The sequence below is a fragment of the Neocloeon triangulifer genome, unplaced genomic scaffold (assembly GCF_031216515.1).
Source record: "Neocloeon triangulifer isolate White Clay Creek 2 clone unplaced genomic scaffold, ASM3121651v1 ptg000003l, whole genome shotgun sequence".
Taxonomy (NCBI): Eukaryota; Metazoa; Arthropoda; class Insecta; order Ephemeroptera; family Baetidae; genus Neocloeon; species Neocloeon triangulifer.
The window spans coordinates 4356857-4379891 of NW_026775546.1; the positions used below are offsets into that span (position 1 = coordinate 4356857).

The window sequence follows — 23035 nt, forward strand, 5'->3', positions numbered from 1 at the left end:
TTTGCCAAAACGTGTCTGATAATATGTATGATCCTTATTATATGTTAATTAATTCAAATCCGAACTCCCGCTTTCGTCAGCACAAAGTTGTTAGCAAAGCAAGCAGCTTATAATTGATTGTTGTGTTTGTCTTACCTCGCAAAACTTTGCGCCGTACCTCGGGGGCGGCGAGTCGCAGAAGCGGTATCTGTTCCGCACGCCGTAACCACAAGTGGAGGAACAGGTGGTCCACGAACTCCAACTTCCCCACGCACCAGCAGCCGAATCTGAATAATCAAAGAACACACACAGTGCCGTTAGCACGTTTTTCTTTTTCCATTTTCGCGTGTGGCCGCCAAAAGGGATCATTTTGTTCTCGTTTCCGGGCGAGCGATTTGTGAAAACCCTCGATTTTCTCGTCTTTTGAAAAAGGGGTCGGAAAATGAGGGAAGGGTGCGGTTTGTGCTTCGACACAAAAAGCACACGGGTGAAAGAACCGCGCGTGCTATTTGCACGTTTTATTGCGAAAGAGAGTTTTTCGCAACATCCTTTCTACGACTTTCCGTGAAAGGGTTTTCATCAAAAGCAAATAATCGCAAGACTAAAACGTGTGCTGTTGCTTCCGCCGAAGGAAAATAAAATCTACAACGTGAGCTTTTAACATTTACGTACGCGTTTTTTTTATATATCTATGAAATACTTAAGCAAAAATGCGCACCCAAAAGCCATTATAAAGAAATGTGCATAATCAAGCAAAACGAAAGCCTTCCATTTCTATAAAATGAACATAAGAAAATACTTATTTCATTAAAAAAAAGTGTTATATAATTTAAAAAAATAAAATAGATAAAAAAATAAGCTATGGATATGTATCAAAATACTTTTAAACAATTTTTTTCTGGACCATTTTGATTCAATAAAAAATGATAATTTATTATTTTAATTTTTTATCATTGATAATATATAAGTTTCTTTTAACTATTCCTTTTTCTAGATTTCCAGTAGTAATTAAGCTTATTTTTTAGTCCTTAGAAATATCCCTCAACTGAGAATACGACATCAGGATTAGCGCTGGACGCGATTTTCCTTGAATTTATTATCATGTATGTTTGAACTTTTAAATTAGGTGCTTGTTGACTTTTGTCATTTCCATATTTAGAAAGCAAATAGCATATATTTTGACTGTTGTCAGAATCAGACATCAAAATCAATTCAACTCATGGAAACTGCCAAAGTTTCGAAGGCTTTGAACCAAAATGGAAAATTTACATTTTTTTCACTTGCAGCCTGCACTAATTTAGTTAACTTAGCTGACTCATGTTTGGTTCCCACAACAGTCTAAGTAAATAAAGTTTTGCTTTCTATAAATTGACATTAAGTTGAAGATCTTAACTGCTGTAAGCTCACTTGGAAAAAATTCCCAATGTCTGCGCTCATTAAAAAATTAAATAAATATAAAACAAAATGAAACGCGACATTGACTTTTTGCCTTGATTACTATCAAATTTCTCCATTTTGATTGTTGCGATTGTTGGGACGTTACAGACTCTTTATTAGTGCAATAAAATTCAACAATGTTGGTCGAAGTCTCTAATTCTTGTCTAATTATCAGCAATTCCTTTATATTGCTGTAAAAACTTGATTTGATGCCAAAAGGGAGTCATTAATTTTCCCCTCAAAATTTCTTCTGTCAACTTATCACCCCAAAAATTGTGATCGATATAATTAGAAATCCACCATATTGCTTAACTAATGTCAATGAAAAAAAAATCATGAATTTGTATGGAGTAGTATGAGTGTCTGCTCAAGGCAGCCCCAGTTTAATTCCAAAGAAAGCTCTCGGAGCGCAATGACCCGCAGTCCACTTGACGTGGGGGTTGCTGTATATTATGTTAACGCACAAAGCAAGGGGTTAATCGAATGAAACTCACCGCCGATGGGCAGGGTGGGCACGCAGTCGACCCGCACGTCACTGGCAGCGCCACTTTTGGCGCCGCTCACGTACACAAAGCAGTACTCGAGGTAATTCTCTGTGAAAAGCGAACACGGGAAGGCGGCGCTGTGCTGGCCCTTGGTCACCCGCTGCTCCGTGACGTAGATCAGACTGGTCGGGTCCACCGAGGACATGGCGGACTCTTTGCGCGCGAACACCCGCACCCGGTCTGAGTCTGGCAGGATGCAATCCGGGTAGGTGAACAACACCGTGATGTTTCTGTCACCACGACTGCCTCCGCCAACTGAAAAAACACATCAATATACAAATTATTATTTTTAATATAATTTTTGCATAAATCATCCTTTCTAAATCTACAAACAATAAGCTTGAATCGTGCAATATTAATAATTCACAATTTTATTTAAAGTTAACATTACATGTGTTTCAACTTAACTTGAGTTAAATTTCTAATTATTTTTGTTTTGTTTTATTATTTATTTCTCCGAATTTTGGAACAATCAGAGAATTTAAAACAATAATGATGATAAAAATAATATATAACACTAACAGTTTCTCAAGCTTACAACAACGGTGCTCAAATTTCAACTTAATTATCAAAGAACCGCAAAGAACAACAGTTGAACAAATTAAAACAGTTTAAAGTTGCTGCTTTTGAACTTTTAAATGACTATTTGCACTACTGTATTTCATTACTATCAAATTTTTATTTTGCATTCAATTTCAAAGTGTTTTTTTTTTCCTTTTTAATTCTCTTATAATTGGAATATTTTTACAAATCAATCACTTAAATTTTTTCCATTTCTGATTTCTATTTTATTTTACATCCATATCATCAAAGAGATAAACAATTTTTTTTTGTAAGTAAGGATAATCAGAAAAAAGAGAAATAGATGCTTGTGGCGTGACTGGCGAGTGGATCATGCACAAATTGCCACCACTCGAGCCACTCAAAACGGTGTGGCTTTGTGCCGCGCGCATCAAAACAGCCAGAGCGGCTGCTGTATGGCTTAACGAGCGGACTTTAATCTTTTGAACAGCCTCTTCATTAGCATAATCATTATGATAATATTGTGGCAAATGTGGTCGCCGGTGGGCTAGAGAGAGAGAGGCCACCTTTCAACACACCCGGTCTCTCATCTCTTTCGAATGAATAATGCACGCGAAAAGCGTCAACCGTCCACCCCTCTCGAATCTATTAGGTATTTATTTCTTCAGTCGGCTGGAAAAGGAGATATAAAAGCCACCGACTTGCACAAGGCGAGCTGATAAATTAGAAATTGGAGAGCTGCCGAAAATACCGTCTTTAACAAATGGCACACTTGACGTTTTTTAAACAAGCAGTGTGAAGGAATTCTTGTGAACTTACCAATAGAAGCGGACGGCAGCATATCACAGGGGAAAATGCTCCGGGCGAAAACGTTGAAAACAAATTTGTCACTCCACTCAACGCGAAGCGCTCGAGATTGCACTAAAAGCGATCCATCTGAAAGAAACCAGATACAAGTCGGTTTAAAATCCAGTGAAGTTTTCAAATGAAAATTAAATTTAATATATTAATTAATATATTTTGCTTAATAGGTTTTAGAGAATTCTTTAAAACTTGAAAAACGACAATTGTGATTTTCTGGACAATGCAGCAAAGATTTGATTTTGATTTATTAATAAGAAATATGAAGAAAATGAATGTGCCATCGAAAAATAAAAATATGTTCATTTCAAGCCACACAACGCCTGCAACTTTTTATTGTAGGCAACCTGCAATCCATATATTAGCAATTTCTGCCTGGTGAGACGAAACATGTATTTTTAAAATGCTGTGAGCAAATGAAAGAAAAGATGGCAATGGTAGATACATTTTTTAAATAATCAAAATTAATCGTTACTCTTTCAAATATAAGTTAATTTTGCTACAATAAATTGCTTTCGATTCAAATAAAAAAATTAATTCAAGCACTGCGTTCAAATATTTAAAAATTTCCTATTTACTACCTTTTGGCTGGCCTTCTCCAAAGCCCAGGATCCAAATCAGGTACCGCCCAGCCTGTCCAAACAGATCACAAGACAGGTGGACGTCTAGCGGTCTCTCCGCATCCGGCCAAATCACCTCCGAATGCAGCAACTGCGAGCGGTTGCGGCCAGGGACGCAACCGTCCGTCGAGTGTCCGCAGAAAACAAGTTGCAGCTGCAGATGCGTCGTGTTGGCAAACGCTACGCCCTCTTCTTTGTGCGCGCTCAGCAAGGACGCCGATTCCGGACACGTCAGCCAAGAGAATTTCACTTTGAAGCTCACGCTGTCCTGGAATGTCTGCAACATTTAATTGTTAAAAGATTCAGTTTAAGATTTAATATAAGGATATATGCACTGTTTTTTAACTAATAATGAGCTAAATTAAATTTAAGTCAGTTGAAGTTTCCATATATAGTTTGTAAAAAAAGTATTTTGCATATATTCCACAGCAAACACTTATAAGCAGCTGAGAGCAAGCAGCTTGGATTTGTAAAAGTCTGTAGAAATGTGAGCATTGTTTACATTTCCGCGCTAATTAATGCTGCAATATTCACGGAACACAAAACAAGTACTGAGCGCTATCAAAACAAGTCTTGAAAACGCACGGTTTTTAAATTACATGGAATTTCTCAAGGGTTTTTATTGTTTAACACAAATTTAATAAGACGTAAGTACTTCTTTCCACGTTCCAGAGCATAATTATTTCTACGCCGCAGAACATATAAACGAAAATTTCCACATCAGAGAAGCTAAAAAATAAAATTTTATAAAGAAAAATTGAGCACAAAAACTGAAAATAAATTATGAACCTGGAAGTGATTGAAATAAATAATAGAATGATAATTAATTAAAAAATTTAATGTGATAATTTTATTGTTAAAATCATCCCCGCTTGATATTTTGCTCTATTCAGAAGAATTGAAAGAAAAAAATCTATATTACAAGCTTATTAATAAAAATTTAATGTTTATCCATTGCATATAGCTTTGGAAAAAAATGACATCCTTTGTCCCCAGTTAGTTAGTTCTTGCGATAAGTTTGCCAGACTTACATGGATAAGTTGGTCGGTGACGTTGAGCAGCGTGACATTGTACCACTTGACAGCGAGCGGCGCCACGCTGGAGCCATTGTTGTACCTGAGGAAGTAGGCGCCGCCGTGCCAGAAGAGTTTGCACGGAAAGTAAACAACTGGCGCGCCGCCCCCTTGGCCTTGCCGCAAACCGACCTTGACCAGCGCCCTTGGCTTTGGGTCGTCCTTGCCGAGCAGCAACTCGATCGTGTCCTGGGTCGGCGGCTGAAGGAGGTCAGGGCCGGCGGTGGCGTTGGTCGCGGCCACCGCCGGCCAGGTCACGTTGTACACCTCAATGCGCAGATCGTCTCCAAGGGCGACGATTTCCGGCGGGTACCGCAACTCGTAACATGCTGCAACAAAAAAAATCAGATCAAAATGTTTTTAATTTTGAGAATAAAATTTAAACTGTAAATTATTAAATATACAATATAAAAATGTTGTTTAAGTAATAAATTCAAGATTAATTTTGTGGTAAAAAAACACTACAAAATAATTTTTATCATAAAATTTTTCCATAATTTAATTTATAAAAAAATTTGATATTTTAATTGATAAAATTAATTATTTTATTTACAAAAAAAAAAAATCATCAAATTCACACCCAGCTTAATGTCTAGACAAGGGATTTCAAATTTTCCTTTCTTCTCACGAAATTAGCCCCTCTTATATTTTTTCCGCCGAGCCAAGTCGATTTTGCTTCTTCCCATAGGAAATCTAATTTTGGCGGAAACGCCGTCGCAATAAATCCAATCGGGCCTGAATTTTAAATCCACGAGACGAGAGAATGCATCGGAGTGCTATTTTCTCCTTGGGCGTGGTTGGAAGTTGCTATGTGTTTGTGCTCCGGATGTAAATGCAAATAATGCAGAGGGAGACGGGGTGCCAGAAAAGTAAATGAGTCTGAGCCGCGGAGGTGGCGCGTGCACGCAAAGATGCTTAATCTTTATGGCGACGTGAGCCTGCACATTTTTCCTTGGAATATGCACACATTAATATACAAAACGGTCTAATAGTCTGTCGCCCTTTCACGGTTAAGATGTGAATCAAGAAGCAGGTCAAAAGTTCACGGACAGATCGTTTAATTTGCATTTGAATGCGCAAGTGGCTTAATTACCTCCGGTCTCGCTTAAAACAAAAGTTAATATCAAATTAAATTATGCTAAAAAATTTCTAATATTTTAATAAAAACCGCATGTGAAAGTAAAATTAATATGGTATTTAATTTGTTGATTTTTTCAGATTTTTTCTTGAATTTATTTTATGTTTCCAAATAAATGACAAACATTTATCATCATTTGTTTTTGTTTCTTCTAAAAACAATTTCCAAACTTGTTACGACTACCATCGTTTTTCTAGTACATTTTCCAAGCTAAAAAACAATTCATTTTACAATTTAAAATGAGTTACATTGAGTAATTTCAAGCTAGTCAAAATATAAACAAATTTCAAAGAGGAAACTCGGTTCTTATTTCATCAAGTTTCATATTTTTTGACTGCCAGTTTTTTTTACAACAAGAAATTATAAATTAGCTAAAAATAAAATGTATTTAAAAAAATTCTTATCTAACATAAAATTTACCAAAAATTATTGTCTGTGCTCATTTTTAATTCAGATTGTATCGTGGTTTGAGCGTTTTGTGATGATAATTTATATTCGCTTGTAAAAGTCGGCGCAGATTCCGAGTCGACACGTAATTTTCGCTGCTAAAAAGGCTGGGCGGCGAGCGCACTCATTCACTTGCAAACGACTCTATTTTTCAGGCGACGGCATGCGGATTCTGCGGCAAAGTGGTCCGTCTATTTTGCTGAATACCTAATGGCCCACATTTATATTTCTCATCCACCCTCAGCTGCCCCCGGCGTGGCAAAAAGCCAACAAACACACGCTCTCAAAAACACCCCACCTTGGGCGGCGGAACGACGAAAAAAGCAGCGGGGGGATTTTCGCGAAACTTTTCCCGAGAAATTTTCCTCGGCAAGGAAGAAAAAAAAACACACCCGCGTCTCGTGAATTTTAATGAACCCTCTTCGGACGTCGGTCCATTTTTCACTTTGGAACACTTCCAGCAGTTTTTTTTTACTCCTCTTCGGGGGGAAATTCCAGCCATTGATATCCCTGCTGCATCCTTCTCTCAGGTCTCGGCTTATCTTGAAAATTCAGCCGCCCGGTTGCGAGATCTATGGCGAGGCTGGAATTGAATTTCGTCCAGAGGTGCCCGAATGGAGAGCGTCATCTCTCTCTCGCATCCAATTCTCGCGGATATATATGCGTACAGGTTGAGGGATGAACGCATTCCGTTTTTATCTCGCACCCCTATCTAACTAGAAGGCTGTATCAAACTCGGGCAGGCACGCGCCCCAGGCCTGTCTGTTTAGTGTGAGAGTGGACTTTGCGGCCTGTTTGCCCAATTCTGCTCTCGGCGGGGATTATTATTTACCCTTTCCTTGTTGGATCTACGTGTTAATTTTAGCCCATACAAGTTTATCAAAAGCGCCATACGGTGTGAACCACGTTATCTTTTGAAAACGTATTTCGCAGTCAAATTTGGTTTTGTAACTTTCACGTTTATAAATAATAAAAAAATTAGAAAATTAACATTTTTTCTTCTCTATTCCTAGCTAATAAACAATAACTAAACATTAAGTATTTAAAAATAAAAATGTTCAACGTTATTGGTCTAGTTTTTTAACAAACAAAAAATGCCACTACTTTAAGTTCTCAATGTCTCTGTCAGCAAAAATTATTGGTGTAGCTTATGAATAAAATTAAAAAAGAATTGCGAGAGAAAAAGGAATAATGTAAAATTAATTCTCAGGCAAAAATCGCACAAAACAACAATTTTTTAACCACGGCGCTTTCAAATTTATTTTATAAAATATATACTTATTTAAATAGAAAATTAATGATATTAAAAATTGTACCCGGTTAAATTGGTCATTAAATTTTCCCCTTTCTAGTTCTCATAAATTTAACCCTTCTTGTTCTTCTCAAAATCAATTTCACTTCCTCCACCCACAAAATCTAATTTCGGAGGAGGAAACTCCGTTGCTATAAATCCAATCGAGTCTGAATTTTAAACCCAAGAGTTCTGAAAACTTCTTAGTTGAAAATTATTAATGATTTTTTTTTTTTATTCATCTGCTTGAAGAAAACGCAAAAAAACGGAATTTCAACGGAGTTATTTAATTTATAATATCTAAATTTCTAATATTGAGATTTCATTTCATATTACTACTAATTCAAATTAGTGGCAGGAATGTCGGACGAGAAATCACAGACGTTCATTATGCGACCCTCTATTCCATCCGAGCCCTGAAAGTTTGCCCATCCGGAAACGCAAGCATAACACGTTCCAAATTTACGCCACCTGCGTTGCAAAGTCGGCTTTATTTTCGCCTAATAACCCCCGTTTTACGAGCACACACGCGCGCGTCCTTCTCTGATCAATAATTTTGTGCACAAGTGCTTCCGCGGCAGACAACTTTTGCTCATTCTAAAGTAGTAGCGAAAACTACTTTCCAGGCATGCATTTCCGTGCAGCTCAATAAAATACACGTCTGTGTGTGCACGGAGAGGATGAAGGCGCCTCGAGGCGCCGCCGGCATCCCCATATAATTTCGAGTTTATGCTCGGCCTCTTTTATGATCTCGCTCGCATTTTGGGTCAATAAGTTCCCCTACGGGATGTTGTGCCAAAGTGAAAGGTGTGCTTAAATAAGGGCAGTGCAAAAAAGGAGGGAGGAAATTGCAAAAGTTTTCATACTTGAGAAAGTGTGTGTGTGTATTTTTTGAAAGGCCAAGGAAACTAAAAAAAAATGTACATAAGATGATAAAATATTATTAACTTCAAAATTATTCAATTAATTTAAATTTTATTCTTCAAATTGCTTTCCTTTCTTAAATTGAACAAATATATTTAAATTATTTGAAAGATTATTTGCCTTTTAATACCAAAAAGTAAAGTTTTTGGCTTGCAAACAATTGGATATATTTTTACATTGTTCCTGGGAAGCTGTTTAATTGTAAGTGATGTAAGTGAAAAATAACGATGGAAAAATTCTCAGTCGAACATATAAATTTGATAAAAATTAATTTTTAATAAATTTAGCCACGTTGGCAAATAAAGTAGGCTAGGAATTTTCAAATTAAATATTATTATTTGCGTGTAACGTGCTCACATAAGTAATATAAAATTAATTTTGTTAAAACAAAGTGAACTTAAATTATTTTCCACACTTCCCTCGTCTGACAATTAGGTGTTTTGAATCAGACACAATTTTTAAAAACGATTTTATATTTTAATTAATTTAATTTTGTAATAAACTTTTTAATTTCCAAATATAACTTCTTATCAAAATTAATATTCCTATATGATTTTTATGAAATTACGCAGCAAAACCTATGAAAACCCATTAAAAGAAGTTTCTGATAAAATAATTTTTGGATTTTTTTTAGACCACCGCAAGTTCAAACGGATTTGCATACGTGCTGAGGCGACGGGGCCGTGTACATGTTGCCGAGGAGCAAATGCCGCAATATTAATTAATTTTAAATTTCATTTTTTTTATGCAATATACAAGTTTTTTATTCAGTAAACGTGATTCTGAATGTAATTTGACCTACGAAAAGCTTTTAAAAACAACAATAAAATATAAATAAAAAAAATAGCGAGCCCTTGAAGATCGAGTCCTAAAACACTTGCGGAATTTTATTTTTATTTTTTAAATTTTTTTTTACGCAATATACAAGTTTTTTTATTAAGTAAACGTGATTTTGAATGTAATTTGATCTACAAAAAGTTTTGAAAATCACCGGCCCAGTCAGGTTTCGAACTCTACTTGGTCGGGCTCGCAGGATTAGATTTAACTGCGCCCCGAGCCCTTCCGTCCGAGACTATACCCTCTGGGCGTACCAGTGGCCGCGTAACAATGTGCTCAAAAAATCGGCTTATAAACAGTGACAGCCCGAACAACAATCGCGCATCACGACAGTATACGTGAAACATTACTTGATTGCAATTTGAGCAACGTCAAAATTTGCTCTAATTTTTGTGAGGGCGAATTTAGAAATATTTTGTTCGGCGGTAAAATATACTTGCAGCATATCGCTTATCATATTAATTGCCGGTTGTGCACAAAGAACACAGAAAAAAAATCCATATTTATCTTACTGAGTCTTTCCAAGTAGATGAAACCACACGGGATTTTATCTTACCTGCGATTGCCGCAAAAGTGGTGAGGATGGCGAGCCAAGCTGCCGGTGGACGGCTCCGCATCCCTGCCGACGGTGAGCGCTCCTTCCCGCTACCCTGGCGACGAGGCGAAGATCCTCGATGACTCGGTCATTTCTGCAACAGACGCAGTCGCCATTAGACGGGAAATATGGCACCATTATTTTTGGGCAGAGCCAAGGGTTATTCCCGAAGTGGACGCTGATGGAGTGCGTCGGTCTGTTCGTTCGCGCCGGTGAAAAATGGCACTTTGTTTTAATGGGCGGCCGACTGACCGGCAAAGAGAAAAAGAACAAGCACGATTCAATTGACTGGGCGATTTATTAGCAGTGCCAAATGGATTTTTCTCATCTCCACTCGATCTGATTTTAACGGGGATTGCTTTGGTGATTGCGAGTTCTGGGAATAACATTGCGCTCTCTGTTGGCATTGATTGATTTCTAAGAATTAAGGAAGAATGAATTCGGAAGGAGGGAAACAGACCATTCAAATTTCACTCCAATATTTCCAAACAAAATTAGAAACAACCATTTTTTAAGTGGAATTTTTTAGATAAATAAAAGATGTTGTTTATAAATTCTAAATTTCAAATTTTCAAATTGCCTCTTTGATTCAGAAGTATTTTTAAAAAAATATTTACAAATTCCAAACTAAATTAATTAATTAAGTCAAATTGCAAGAAACCGCCTTAAGTAATGATTTCTCCGGCGGATGGTCTTTTTGGTATTGGAAGTTTTTGCAAAATTTTTGCTATTGGTTGTACTGTTTTTCCAACCAATCCTTTTCTTTCAAACAATTTTATTAAATAATTGAAAGTAAACAATGTGGACAAATAACCAACAATAAAAGTATTGAATAAATCATTTTTTTTATGCTTACGTTGGATATTTGTCCAATTTTCCAATTTCAAAAGTCAGCATGTTACCATAAAGGCAATCCAATTTGAGAAACCTAATTTGGCCAAGAGGCGGTCTGTCTATATAGAAAATTAATCCATATTATTCTCCGTGGCTCGCATGTCAAAATATGAAATAAAAAGCTCGTCTTTGGGGATTGATCGGCGCGCCAGGGGTTCTTCCGAGAGAGATAAAAAGCTTGCTCGCGACACGTATATCTAGAAATTGCGGCCGTAAAAGGGATACCCTGTAGATGTGGAGAAAGCCGAGTCGGCAATAAAATATGGCCCTCGAGCAGACCGGCCCATCCTTAATACATACTATAATATATCTCCACGTATGAGTTCCGCCGGGGAAAAATATTTCACTCGCTGCAGCTTCCTCGAGTGGGTGCTTTTCCTTGTTTTTCCTCGGGAGATACTTAAATATTGAAATAACATACATGGAGCATATCAATAAACCATCAGCAAAATTGCTGCTCTTGCGCCGATATGTCGTTTTCTCTCCAGGCGAAAGAGAAAAACGCTTGGCCTGGGCGCAATCTACATTTATAAAGTACTGAACATGATTGCGAACTGTGCTTTCCTATTTAAAAGTGATCTCGGCTATGCATTTATATGAGAGTTATTATTTTAAAATCCCGCAAAAAAATGTTTCACAAAAGGTAAAACTGCCGAGTTTTCAACATTTTAATAAGCACCAACAGATAAGCCTACATCAAGGATGGACTTGTAAAATTTTAATAATATAATTTTGAATGTATAAATGATGTATCCCGTTATGGGCAGCAATTGCCTTTGTGATAGATCAATAAACACAATTTGCAACTAAATTAAATTAATTTTTCTAACAAACAAGCAAAAGCTGAGCTCTATAGGTTCCTTTTTTTATAAAAGTTTATAAATTTAAAATTGTTTTTAAATTTGAAATTCTAATTCTTTAAGTACCTGCAGCAAAATAAAAACTTATACAGGAGTATTTTAAAATCTAATATTTTGACGTCAATCATGCAATGAAGACAATCATTCTATTTTTAAATGCAATTTTCATTTCCAACTTTTTTATTGGAATTAGAGATAAAAACAATTAGAACTAAATGTGATTTTTAAGGGCTTGCAAAAAGAAGAGTTTGAACGATTTTTAAAAAAAGTGCAATCTTACAGGATATTTGTGATTCTTTTTTTTTATAAAATATGATAAAAAAGCTAATCCTTTTAACCCTCCATCATTTTCCTATTATCATACCGTCAAAAACAGAAAATCGATTTCCCTTTTTGCTGATCCTCGTTTGGCGTCATCAACGGAGATAAACAACCAGCCCCGTTCAACTGTTGATCAAATGCAAACACCGAAAAACAGCACCCTGTCTGCGAAGAACAAGCAATACCCTATCAAGGGAATGATCCCGGTTGCGAATTTCCGTCCAATTTTCCTTTACAGCTCCAGACGAGGCGCCGGTAGCATTTTTAGACGAGAGCGGAAAAATTCTGTTCGCAAAAAAATTGGTCGCACGGTGTGTAGTGTAGATTGATAGATCGCTTGTTTCGCCACGCGAGATGAGTTTTGTGGCTTCCTTCCTCGCCCACGTAAAGTGTGCAATAATTCGGCTCTGTCGCGCCTGTCAACCCGCGTGTGTGACGTCTTGTCATACTTCGCGCGATTTATCGCCGCTTTTATTTTACCGCTGCGCGCCAAATTGCCAGTTTCCCTCGGGGGAAGTAAATTTCCGTTGCATTATTTTCGTCTTGATGGAAAAGCCATGTCTCCGTTGGAATTTGAAAGCGGAAGGTTTTGAAATTGAATCAAGGCCTGGAATTTTACAAAATTAAACGTTCCGTCAGGATTTTAGTAAATAAGTCTTAAACCAAAAAATGACAGCAGAATATAACTTCAAAATAGATGCAAATACGCCCAATCTATAATTAAAGAAAACTAGAAATTGATCAAAATAAAACTTCCACTTTGAAGTGGTTTCAAATAAAAAAGAATTAAGTAAATCAAGTACCATAAATTTTAATATTTTATTTTACTTTGTGGCAAGAATCTGGGTAATTTTAAAGAACGAAAAAATGAAACTTTAAATTTTCATAAATATGGGCTCATTTTGGATATTTTAGAGCTTTGAATTTCAAATTTGGGTTGAATTCACGTTTAATTATACTTCTTTGATAATATTTCTTCGGGTCATTTGCATCGAATCGAGCATTTTTGGCAGGTCTTCAAAATTTTCCGTCTGCACGTTAATTATATGAAATCCAATTAAAATTTCCATTACTTTTTTCCTCACATTTGATTTACCATTTATGCAAAAAAATGGGCAAATGGCACAGTATCTCCAATTGAAATCACGTTGAAATCAATTATCTGGGCGTAGAGAGTTTTTCATTAAAAACGTCATGTGAAAAACGGCCGCGTGCAGAGAGAGAGCGAAAAACGGCACGCGGCGGTGTAATTAACATTTGGCGCGGGGACAGAATAGCGGCATTTGGCAGAGAGAAAAGTGGCTTAATATTTCGGTCTGTTAAACTCATAATTCATCCCGGGAATCATATTTTGTGCGCGAGAGAGAGAGAAAAAGGGAGCTGGCGATTAACAAAGCCCGTTGAAAAAGAGTGATTTATTGGGGCTCCACTGTGCTTTCCAGAGAGCCAATCTGGCCGCGGCGCTCTCTCGGCCGCTTTGTCAGCACGCGAAACACATTCCCCGCTATATATATTTGGCAGCAACATGACTTACACACAAGTAGAGCGACTTGGATTGACCGGCAGATTATCACTCATGCCCGGCGAGTCTCTCCACATAGATCAATAATTTCCAACATGGGATTCAACTTTAATTTCAATTTATAATTCAACGAGAATGGAAAAGCCTTCGGATGTTGAAATTTTGATGAAATGAAGTTTGCGCTTTCCGTTGAGATTAAAATGGCACGTGCCGTCGCATAGTCGGACGCGTTTTCGCCATCACGAGGGAATTGGAAGTTTGTGTAACTCGAGCCAAACTTACTTTCGGTCTCTTTATTCCCGAAGCGGTAAAAAGGCGGAAAGTTTTAAGAGGAAATGACCCGTAAACTTTTATCAACCATGGCAAACATTTGAGTTTGTGGCTTGAACTAATTGTCGACAAACATTTATTTCGGACAAATATACACACAGTTTAAATTATTTGCTCACTTAAAACCTCATTAATTCTGGCGTTTAGAGAAGGAAAAAAATGTTGTGAGTAATGGTAGTGGGTTTACCATCATTCCGTAATGATCCGTTGAATCCCTTCTGCTCGGTTAACATTCCATTTGAACTGCTGAATAGAGCGTCTGGTCGTCTGTGCAATTTGATCGCATTCCACGGTACATTCCTTGGACGCAAAAGCTTTGATTCCTTTTTGTACAGAAATTGATCTCTAAAACCCGTCAAAAGAAACATTAATTAACTGGTAGATATTTGATATAAAAAATATTGAAACCCTATTTAAGTAAATTCAAATTCTATGTAAAATCTGAAAATAAGCTCCCATATAAAACAGTTTTTTTTTCCACTGATAATTAGCATTAAAATGAAACAATTATAAAATTTCCAGATCAATAAAATGATCTCAAAATATTTAAGATGCTCATTCAAATCGATTTGCTTATAAAGTTAATTTTTGTTACAAAAATAAGTTTTTCAATTTTTATTAAATTGTTTTAGTGCTTTGAAATTTCATAAGGATAATTTTAATGTCACTTTCAGGTTTTGTACATTCTAAGCCTTTAAATACCCTACCAACGTTCTGTTTGTGAAAAAAAGAACAGAAGCAGCGCTTATCGGAACAATTTGAATCATTTGTTTGTCATGCAATTAGAGTCACTAAAAGTCAGCAGCCCGTGATATCAGTTTCAACAACCCAAATCAAAGCTTTTCCACTCGAGTCCACATGGAATGGGTGAAATTCGCAAGCTCCGTAGCCAGAGTTTTTGGCTAGGAATGTCGGTTAATTTCGTTAAACCACGAGCCGCTCACATTTGCACAGACTCGCAAAGCTTGTCAGACAATAAGGATTGTGCTGCATTGTGGGCCAAGCGCAGGGAGGCGATCTGCTCTCTCTCCCTCGCTCTGCGCCAATAGCTGTACATAACAATAATGTGTGTTGGTTTGCAGCAAGCACGCAGCAGTAAGAAGCAATTCGCCACAATATCGATCCCCGCCGGCGCGATAAATTATTTAGGCGCAAAAATAAAGGATATAACATTTAGAAAGGGTAAAACACACACACACACTCAGATCCGAATCTTTCTTTGTGAACAAGAAGTGAGTTCTCTCAAGTGTTGTATACAAGAAAAAAAGGAAAGGGCCAAACAATACAAAAGCTGCTGCGTCGCTTTTTTTCTTTCTTCCTTGCGGCCGTTTACCGATATGCAGTGTTAACTCGGAAAAAGGAAAAGGCCCAGCAATGGCAGAAAGAGGTGCGAAGGGAAGGCTCGAATATACATCCAAGAGTAATGACACGGCACCGAAAATTGCCGTCGGGGGACCGAAAAGAGGCAGGAAGAGGCCGTTGTGCCAAAGTAAGGCCCGGACTGGCCCCAGGGCCGAAGCAGGAAATTAACTCTCTTTGAGCCTTTGACGAGAGGTTTTTCAGAGCGGGCTTTTCATATAAAAAAAATACTTAAAGCATGGTCACGCGCTTTGTGATCGGAGAATGACGGACTTGATTTCGTTTGCAGGCCTTCAAAAGATTAAAGATGCTAAAAAGGCGACAGAGGATTTTGCAGTGAATGCGAGAGCGCCTGCAAGGCGACAGATATGCAACCCGCTCGTCTCTCCTATTTCACAGCAGCTGTGGCGTGAAATGTCTATTTATGTCAGACGGCTTCGCTCTTTTTTACAAATCTTATACAGAAGAATGAAAATTTAAATAAAAAGAAGCAGCCAGATTATGTGATTTACGAGTGTTGGAAGAACTTGCGGTTGTAAAATTTTGAAATTAATCAAATCAAATCTTATCCTAAAAAAGGCTACTGAAATTTAAATTCATTATAATTAAGTTTCCAAAACTAATAGCAATAAAAATAATTTAAGTAGTTTAATTTTATCTTCTAAATATGTAGAAAACAAGGAAAGTTTTACATTTGTTTGCAAATTTTCAAATGGATAAATTTTTAATTCAATTTTATTCCTACACGTGAGGTTTGAAAGCTCTTCAGAAGCATTAAAGTTTTCTCACCACTTTGCAAATTGTCAATGCAATTATTATTTAAAAAAGGTGATTCTAAAACAAAACATTAAAAAAGTCTCGGCAAAATCCATCCTCATCCTGACGTTATTTCTACCATTATCATTTGAGGTTGCTTGTTCTCTTGACGACTAAACTACTCCAAAGCGTGATTTTATTTCCTCTCTGCGAGCAAACAGTCCCGCAGCGATAACTTTACTATTCCCACGTACACAAACCCAGAGTGAATAAGTCAGAGCGTGTCTGCCCGGCGGGTTGCATAACTAGAATCTCCTTCGCAGTTCGCTTTGCACCGCTAATCCCACACATCGCTTATCATTGTACTTGAAGCGCCTTCGCCAAACTATTTTAATTTCGACGCCCCCGCCTGCAACGGAAGGATTGAGGTCGCGACGCCATTGCAAATTATTCCGGTACGGCGAGGGCAAATTGAAAAAATTTACACAAGAACGCCATTAGAGGCTCCCTGGCGACTCTTTCAGCTTTTTTGGGGCTGTTCTCCGGGGAACGAGGCGTAATTGCAGACACTTGTGATCCAATTATGTTCCTTCTGTGTTTTAATACGTGTCCGGAATGGTTTTTCTCCATCAGGGGAACAAATCGGTGGTCCAATCACAGATTTTATGTGCGGCCATGAAACAAAACTGCGAACCTTCAGCCTTATTAGGAAGGGCGCAACGAAATTGCCCGGCTTGTCGGGCAGCGCCGTTTGAGGTTTGCAACCCGCATGCCACGTCGGGCGATATTTTTCCGCATCACAAAGGAATTCATTTTTTCCCCAACTGACCTCCAAGCAAAAAGAAAAAAGGAAAGAGCTTGTAAAGCTTTGTGACTCAGCAAAATATAAAAGGCATAATATGTACACATAAAAATAAAACTTCAACGTTTTGTCCAAGGCTTAAAAGAGGCTGAGCATGATTAATTAATGGCTTTGGGCGTCCCTCGACAGCCAGCGTGGGCACACGATTGTGCAACGGAGGGTTAAAGCAAAAAATATGGCGCCTTTGCAATTGTGGTACAAAGAGGTGGAACGCAGAAAAGAGAGTCGTAAAAGAGGACAGGTGTGTAAAAATTCTTTGACAGCGGAAAAGAGAATTCATCGAACGAAGATTTTGCAGCTTGTTAAATTGGAATACTTTATTTTATTTACTTGATTGAAAAGGATTAGAAACTTCATTTTGTTCGGAATTAACAATTTAATGTTTTAAATTTAACAAGAAATAGGGGAAATTGATTCTTCTAAATTCTGCACGGTTTTTATAATATAAATAAATTTAAATAGTATTACTTTTTTGTAATTCCTCTAAATCTTCAAAAAAATTTTTTATGGAATAAGTTTTTTTTTTAATTTTCACTCCCAATGTTATGAAATTTGGTAATCGGGCTGAATGGAATTCAAAAAATGCTGTAGTTCAGATTTGGCAGATTTGAGTAGCATATTCATGGTCCGCACAAACCGCGGCTTTTTCGAGATATTGGCAAATATTTGCAAAAGAAACGCCGCAGCACTCGGCTAAAAGCTTTCCACTCACTGACAAAAGCCAATTTTCAAAGGAAACGTCAATTTCTGCGGTCTCTAATTCAATATCTGCAGGCAAGTGTGTGCGGGTGGCTCTGCGGGGTTGAGAGCAAATTATGAAAAATAAAATTATACTGCACCTCGCGCGCAACGACGACGGGGGGAAAAGCAATTTCACGCTGCGGACTGATAAAAACGCCAAGAGCATCAAGTGCTTTTCAACGCGGGAAACTGCGACAAAAATGAACTTCTGCAAAGGTATGGTGAAAACTTTTCCAATGAATTCAGTTGCGAAGAAATGCATTTCAATTTATTCAATATGTGCTACTAAATTAATAATTCTGAAACGCACAAAACGTATAAAAAACTACAAAAGTTTTCTATTCCCTACCCTCTGCAGATAATTGTAAATCGTAATAAATAAAAACGTTATTCTAAGGAATTGTGTGAAACGATATATTCAAGTGAAAATTCAATCAATATTAGGATTACAAAAGTATTTCCATAATTTTGATCAAACCAGCATTATACTAAAATCTTAAACTTTTAAAGTTGGGAAATTTTCCAATATCGCTGGGAGAAGAACCCAATAAATTTTGGAGGTAATGTTTTGTGGGTAAATTCAAAGCAAATTAAGGTATCTTTCCCTTTCCTTTTTTTTTAACGGGCCCTAAAAATGAATTTAAAAAGAAAAAAACTGTTTGCATTCAATGCTAAAAATTCACAATTCTTCAAAAACAATAATATATTTTGATCATTAAGAACTGCATAATGTGATTGAAAGTTTCAGTTCAGATGGAAAGTAGAGGAAAAAATCCATAAATTAATCTACATGTAAATCTAATCAGTTGACAATTAATTTAATCTAATATTTTCTAAAATATTGAATCACTGCAAAATATAAGCCATAATTTTTGTTGCACCTGCAGTATTATCTCTTTTGTTTTCATTTAATTCTCTTCAGCAAACATGGAACTTCTCTTCCTTCTTCCCTTCACTTGCAACGAGTAAAAGAGCTTTTGCTGTTCCGCGCTGCTAAATTGCATGCAGGTGTCTTATTATTTGCTTTTGTGGCAAATTAAGGGACAAACTGTCTTGGGAGCTGCAGGGGCTTATGCAGTGTTTGTTGGTGGGCGATGGGTGTCTGTTCCGCACCAACTGCACTCCTGGGGATGAATTTGAGATGGCACGACGAGTATTAGGTAGGGGAATGATATATGGACGGAAACCAACAAAATGTGGCTGCTGCGCTACACCCGCTACTGTGTGTTATACATTTGGTGCCGCACACCTTGTTCGCCGGCCAAAAGTGGTGTAGTCTCGCTCGCACGACTCCTTTAGTCTTTTATTACACGCGAAGAGCGGGCGCAGGACAAATGAGGAAAAATTGGCTGGGGTTGGAGAAAAGTAGAAGAAGTGACTTGGCGCGTTAAGGAGGAGGCCCGACGGTTAAGAAGAGAGGCGCAAAAACTCCTTAATGATAAACTTAACTTAAATTAAAATAAAATCCTGTAAGTAAAATAATATTCAAAAAATAAAAAACTATTCCCCACAATTTTCGTTCATAAAATTGGATTTGATGTTGCTTTTGAAAATTATTATTTTTCAGTGGGTACAAAATTTTAAAGCACAATTTGAACTGCTTAATTCTTTCAAAATTAGTTGTATCAAAGTTTAATACTAATTATAATTTCAAATGGAATTTGAATCTAATTAATTCTGAAACAAAATTCCACCTCGTCTTGCGGGCTCGCCGGGAGCATAATCAAATAATTCTGGTAGACCCCATCAAAATGCAAATCAACCCCAGCCTCCTTTTGCTCACTTCTCGGGTGCCGTTTAACGCGCCCCGAACTTCTCAGACCGCAAATAGCATAATTTCGCGGAGACGACTGTTCCTAGACGAGATTGGAATACAGATCTCGGCCGTGCTGATAATAACACTCGCAAGGGTTATCTGTTGGCGCCTCTCTAATATGCAGTGCTAAAGTTCAGAGCGCGCACACATCGGTGGAGAGAAAGAGCCCTTCTCGAGCGCACTCGGCATATCAAATTTCTTCGCATGATTAGCTTTCAAAAGAAGAGACGTAGACCAAGCAAGTAAGTTAAAACCCTTTCAACTTTGCTCCTTTTTGTTTCTGACTCTGGCAATCGATACGACGACGTGCAAAAATGCTGCCGAAGCGGCACAAGTGGCGTTTAAGAGGCATAATTAATGCAGAGCCGCGCGAGCGGATTTAATTAAAAGTTGGCCAAGAACAGGCAGCCCTTTGATTGGAACGCATTTAATAGAAATCCACCTGCCTCGCGTATTCATCCTCGCGAAATCGGTCGTTAATTTATGCGACGTGTCAGAGAACGAGCAGGAGTGAACAAGCATCGTCAGCGTCAAGATCTAATTGGACGCTCCGTAAATTAGAGCCGCGTCAGCTCGCGGAGTTGCCGACATTCTGTGTTATTGGCCGCAGAATCCTTATATTAATGGAAATCATAAAATGTCAATAATGTGTTTGCTTGGTTGCTCCCGCCGATTCTGCTCGTTACTGATTCCAAATATAATCTGTAATCATCACAGTTATAAATCAGGCAATCCGGGCATGTTGAATAATAACGTGATTGTTTTTCACAGATGCTTTAATTCAATATAAGAATACCATTGCAATAATTTCAATTTCCACATGATTGAGCACACTATAAATTTATTAAAACAATCTATTGCACTTCATTCAAATTTGCGGCAGTTAATTTATTTGCTTCGCAATTAATTATAAATAATGTTAAAAAAATATTATGGAATAATTTATTCTTTCAAATACTTTTAATCAATTCTTAACAAATTGAAATAGGTAGTTGGTCTTGTAGTCCAAGATGTACACAAGTAGTCTCACAAAGAAAATATTACTTATTCACAAAGAGAATTTTTCCCTTTTGATTTGAAGCAGGGCTAAAAAATTTGCATTGATTTGCACCTTTGATTACAAATTGAGATATCCTGCTTCCCATTCAAACTCCAGACGCTTCTCTGCTCTCAAAAGAGACAAACCTCTCGTTTCCAGAAACTTTGAATTTTTCTCATCACAGGGTGGAATTAATAAGAAAGGCAAAGAGAAAAATTATCCGCAGGCGTATTTTCCAAGAATCACGACGAGAATAAGTTCAAAGAAACGCGGCGTCCTTTTGCTGCACAAAGGAACAAAATGAACGTACGAGCGCACAAATTTCACAATCCACCTTCTTTTTCGCGTGCCGACATCGTTAAAAAGTTTGCGAGATGACATATCGCCTTATGGGCCCTTTGTATAATAAATTCTGCCTCCCTCTCTTTTTTGCTGAACAGTCTCGTGTTTCGCGCAATTACACCGCGCGTGCACTTCCTGCTCCTCACTTGGCCGCGCACACGGTCCTTGAGATGAGACTCGACTTGAATGGTGCTTAATTAACATTTCGTTTAATTGCCAACACCTCCACCTCTCTTTGGTACACCGAGTTGAGAGACAATTTGCGCGCGGCCGGTGCGGTTTTGCAGACGAAAGACACTCTTTCCGTCGTATTTGCACGCTCAGCGCCTCACGTAATGGGCTGGCCACGGCTAACGAGCGTTTTGCATTTTGTCCTTTTTTAATTGCACCCTTCCTATTGCGTGTTTCTTTCGCCACCCCCGTTTATAAAATCTCTAATGAGATCACAAGAAGGTGTCGTTAACGACGAGGACATTTAACAAGACTGTAATTTAAAAGGAAAACATTAGAAATACAGTATCATGACATTGCAAAAAGATGTAAACTCTACTGAACAATTGATAATTTCTTAACATTATTATAATGAGAGTTTAGAGGGTTGGAAAATCATTGGAAGGAAAGCAAAAGGAATTTCATAAGAGCGAGAAAATCTCTCTGACATATTTCTTGCAAAATTTTATTAAAAATCATTTTTTAATATGGAAAATTTCATATATATTTCATTTTTGTTTTTGTGTGAATCTCTGAAAGTCTACAAAAAAAGTGATTTGAAGTGAATTTTTAACAATATTTATTCGAAATAAGACGGAAATAAATTTTTTCAGATGAATTCAATTTAATGAACTTCAAAATTCTTCAGAAATATATTTTCGTCCTTTTCATACACATAAACTTGAAAATTTAACAGAGTCGAATTTTAGGCTCGGAAAATTTTTATTCACTTTTAAATCCTTCTATATTCTTTTAATACAAAAGCAGAAAAATATCATATTTAATATATTTCATGAAAAAACTGTCGCACCCCTCGACCCACCCCTGCCGTAAATTTACATAATTTGATTTGAAAAGACGCCGATTTTTAAGCAAGACATACTCCTCTTCTCTCTCCTGTTCCATTAATGACCAAACTTTGCCGCAAAATCAACCGGGCTTTGAAAAGAAAATCGTCTCGAGGAGCTCGTCGTTTTCGCCGAAGCGGCGGCTTTTTCCATAGAGAGGAGCACCCCCTTGAGCGAAACTTCAAGGACTCCTCCCGGCTGCACCTGATTGCGCTTTCCGGAATAAAAAGCCTCTCAACTCCTTCCTTTGGATAAGCAGCTCGAGAGGAAGTGTGCGAATTTGATCCGGGGAAAAATTATAAAAAGAATAATACAAAAAAAGCGAGAATAATATAAAGTGTTCCGGCAACACTCGAGCGAAATAAGGGTTTTTTCTCTTCTCATCTCAAAATGAATTTGTGATGAGCTGGATCGAGGAACTCTTTCGACTTGCTCTCCTTTTGCCCGGCCGCGGCACCCCTCGTCCGGGGTGTGTGTGTATCACCCCCGTTGCGTAATGCACAACCCCTGTAGAACAAACTGCACGTAGGGGGAGAAATGAATATGTGAATGCGTGGGGGCGCGTGCTGCTCGCCGGCATTTGTATCTGATGCCTTTCTCGGTAATAAACTTTTACACGGACTGCAGTGTAAATTTCTCCAAACTTTATTCTCTTTCTGCTGGTGTTGCAGAATTGCTCTTTAATGCGCTTACGGCCGGGAAATAAGAATCAGGGAGGCGTGCGTCGCGATAGATTTCGCGGCCCCCCTCTTGTGGCGAAATAAGTCATGAATTCGCAATTTTGGCTGCTCGTTTTCAATTTTGTCGGATTATTGTTATTATTTGGTGCGGTCGTAAAAATTTATTTTTGCTCCGACCGCGCACAC

General features: G+C 37.6%; 1 protein-coding gene across 3 annotated transcripts in view; it reads right to left on the reverse strand.

The window, feature by feature from the left end:
* LOC132193076 (uncharacterized) overlaps positions 1 to 23035 on the reverse strand; it is a 36812-nt gene that overhangs the window by 7168 nt on the left and 6609 nt on the right. For 2 of the 3 annotated variants that reach the window (XM_059613447.1, XM_059613446.1), the window contains exons 2-7: positions 10231 to 10363; positions 4996 to 5366; positions 3923 to 4241; positions 3303 to 3419; positions 1911 to 2216; positions 136 to 266 (exon numbers count right to left, since the gene is read on the reverse strand). In XM_059613447.1, the coding sequence (XP_059469430.1) occupies positions 136 to 266; positions 1911 to 2216; positions 3303 to 3419; positions 3923 to 4241; positions 4996 to 5366; positions 10231 to 10291 (1305 nt within the window). In that variant the 5' untranslated portion in view covers positions 10292 to 10363. The remainder of the gene's footprint in view (positions 1 to 135; positions 267 to 1910; positions 2217 to 3302; positions 3420 to 3922; positions 4242 to 4995; positions 5367 to 10230; positions 10364 to 23035) is intronic. The other variant, XM_059613448.1, reaches the window with a different exon arrangement.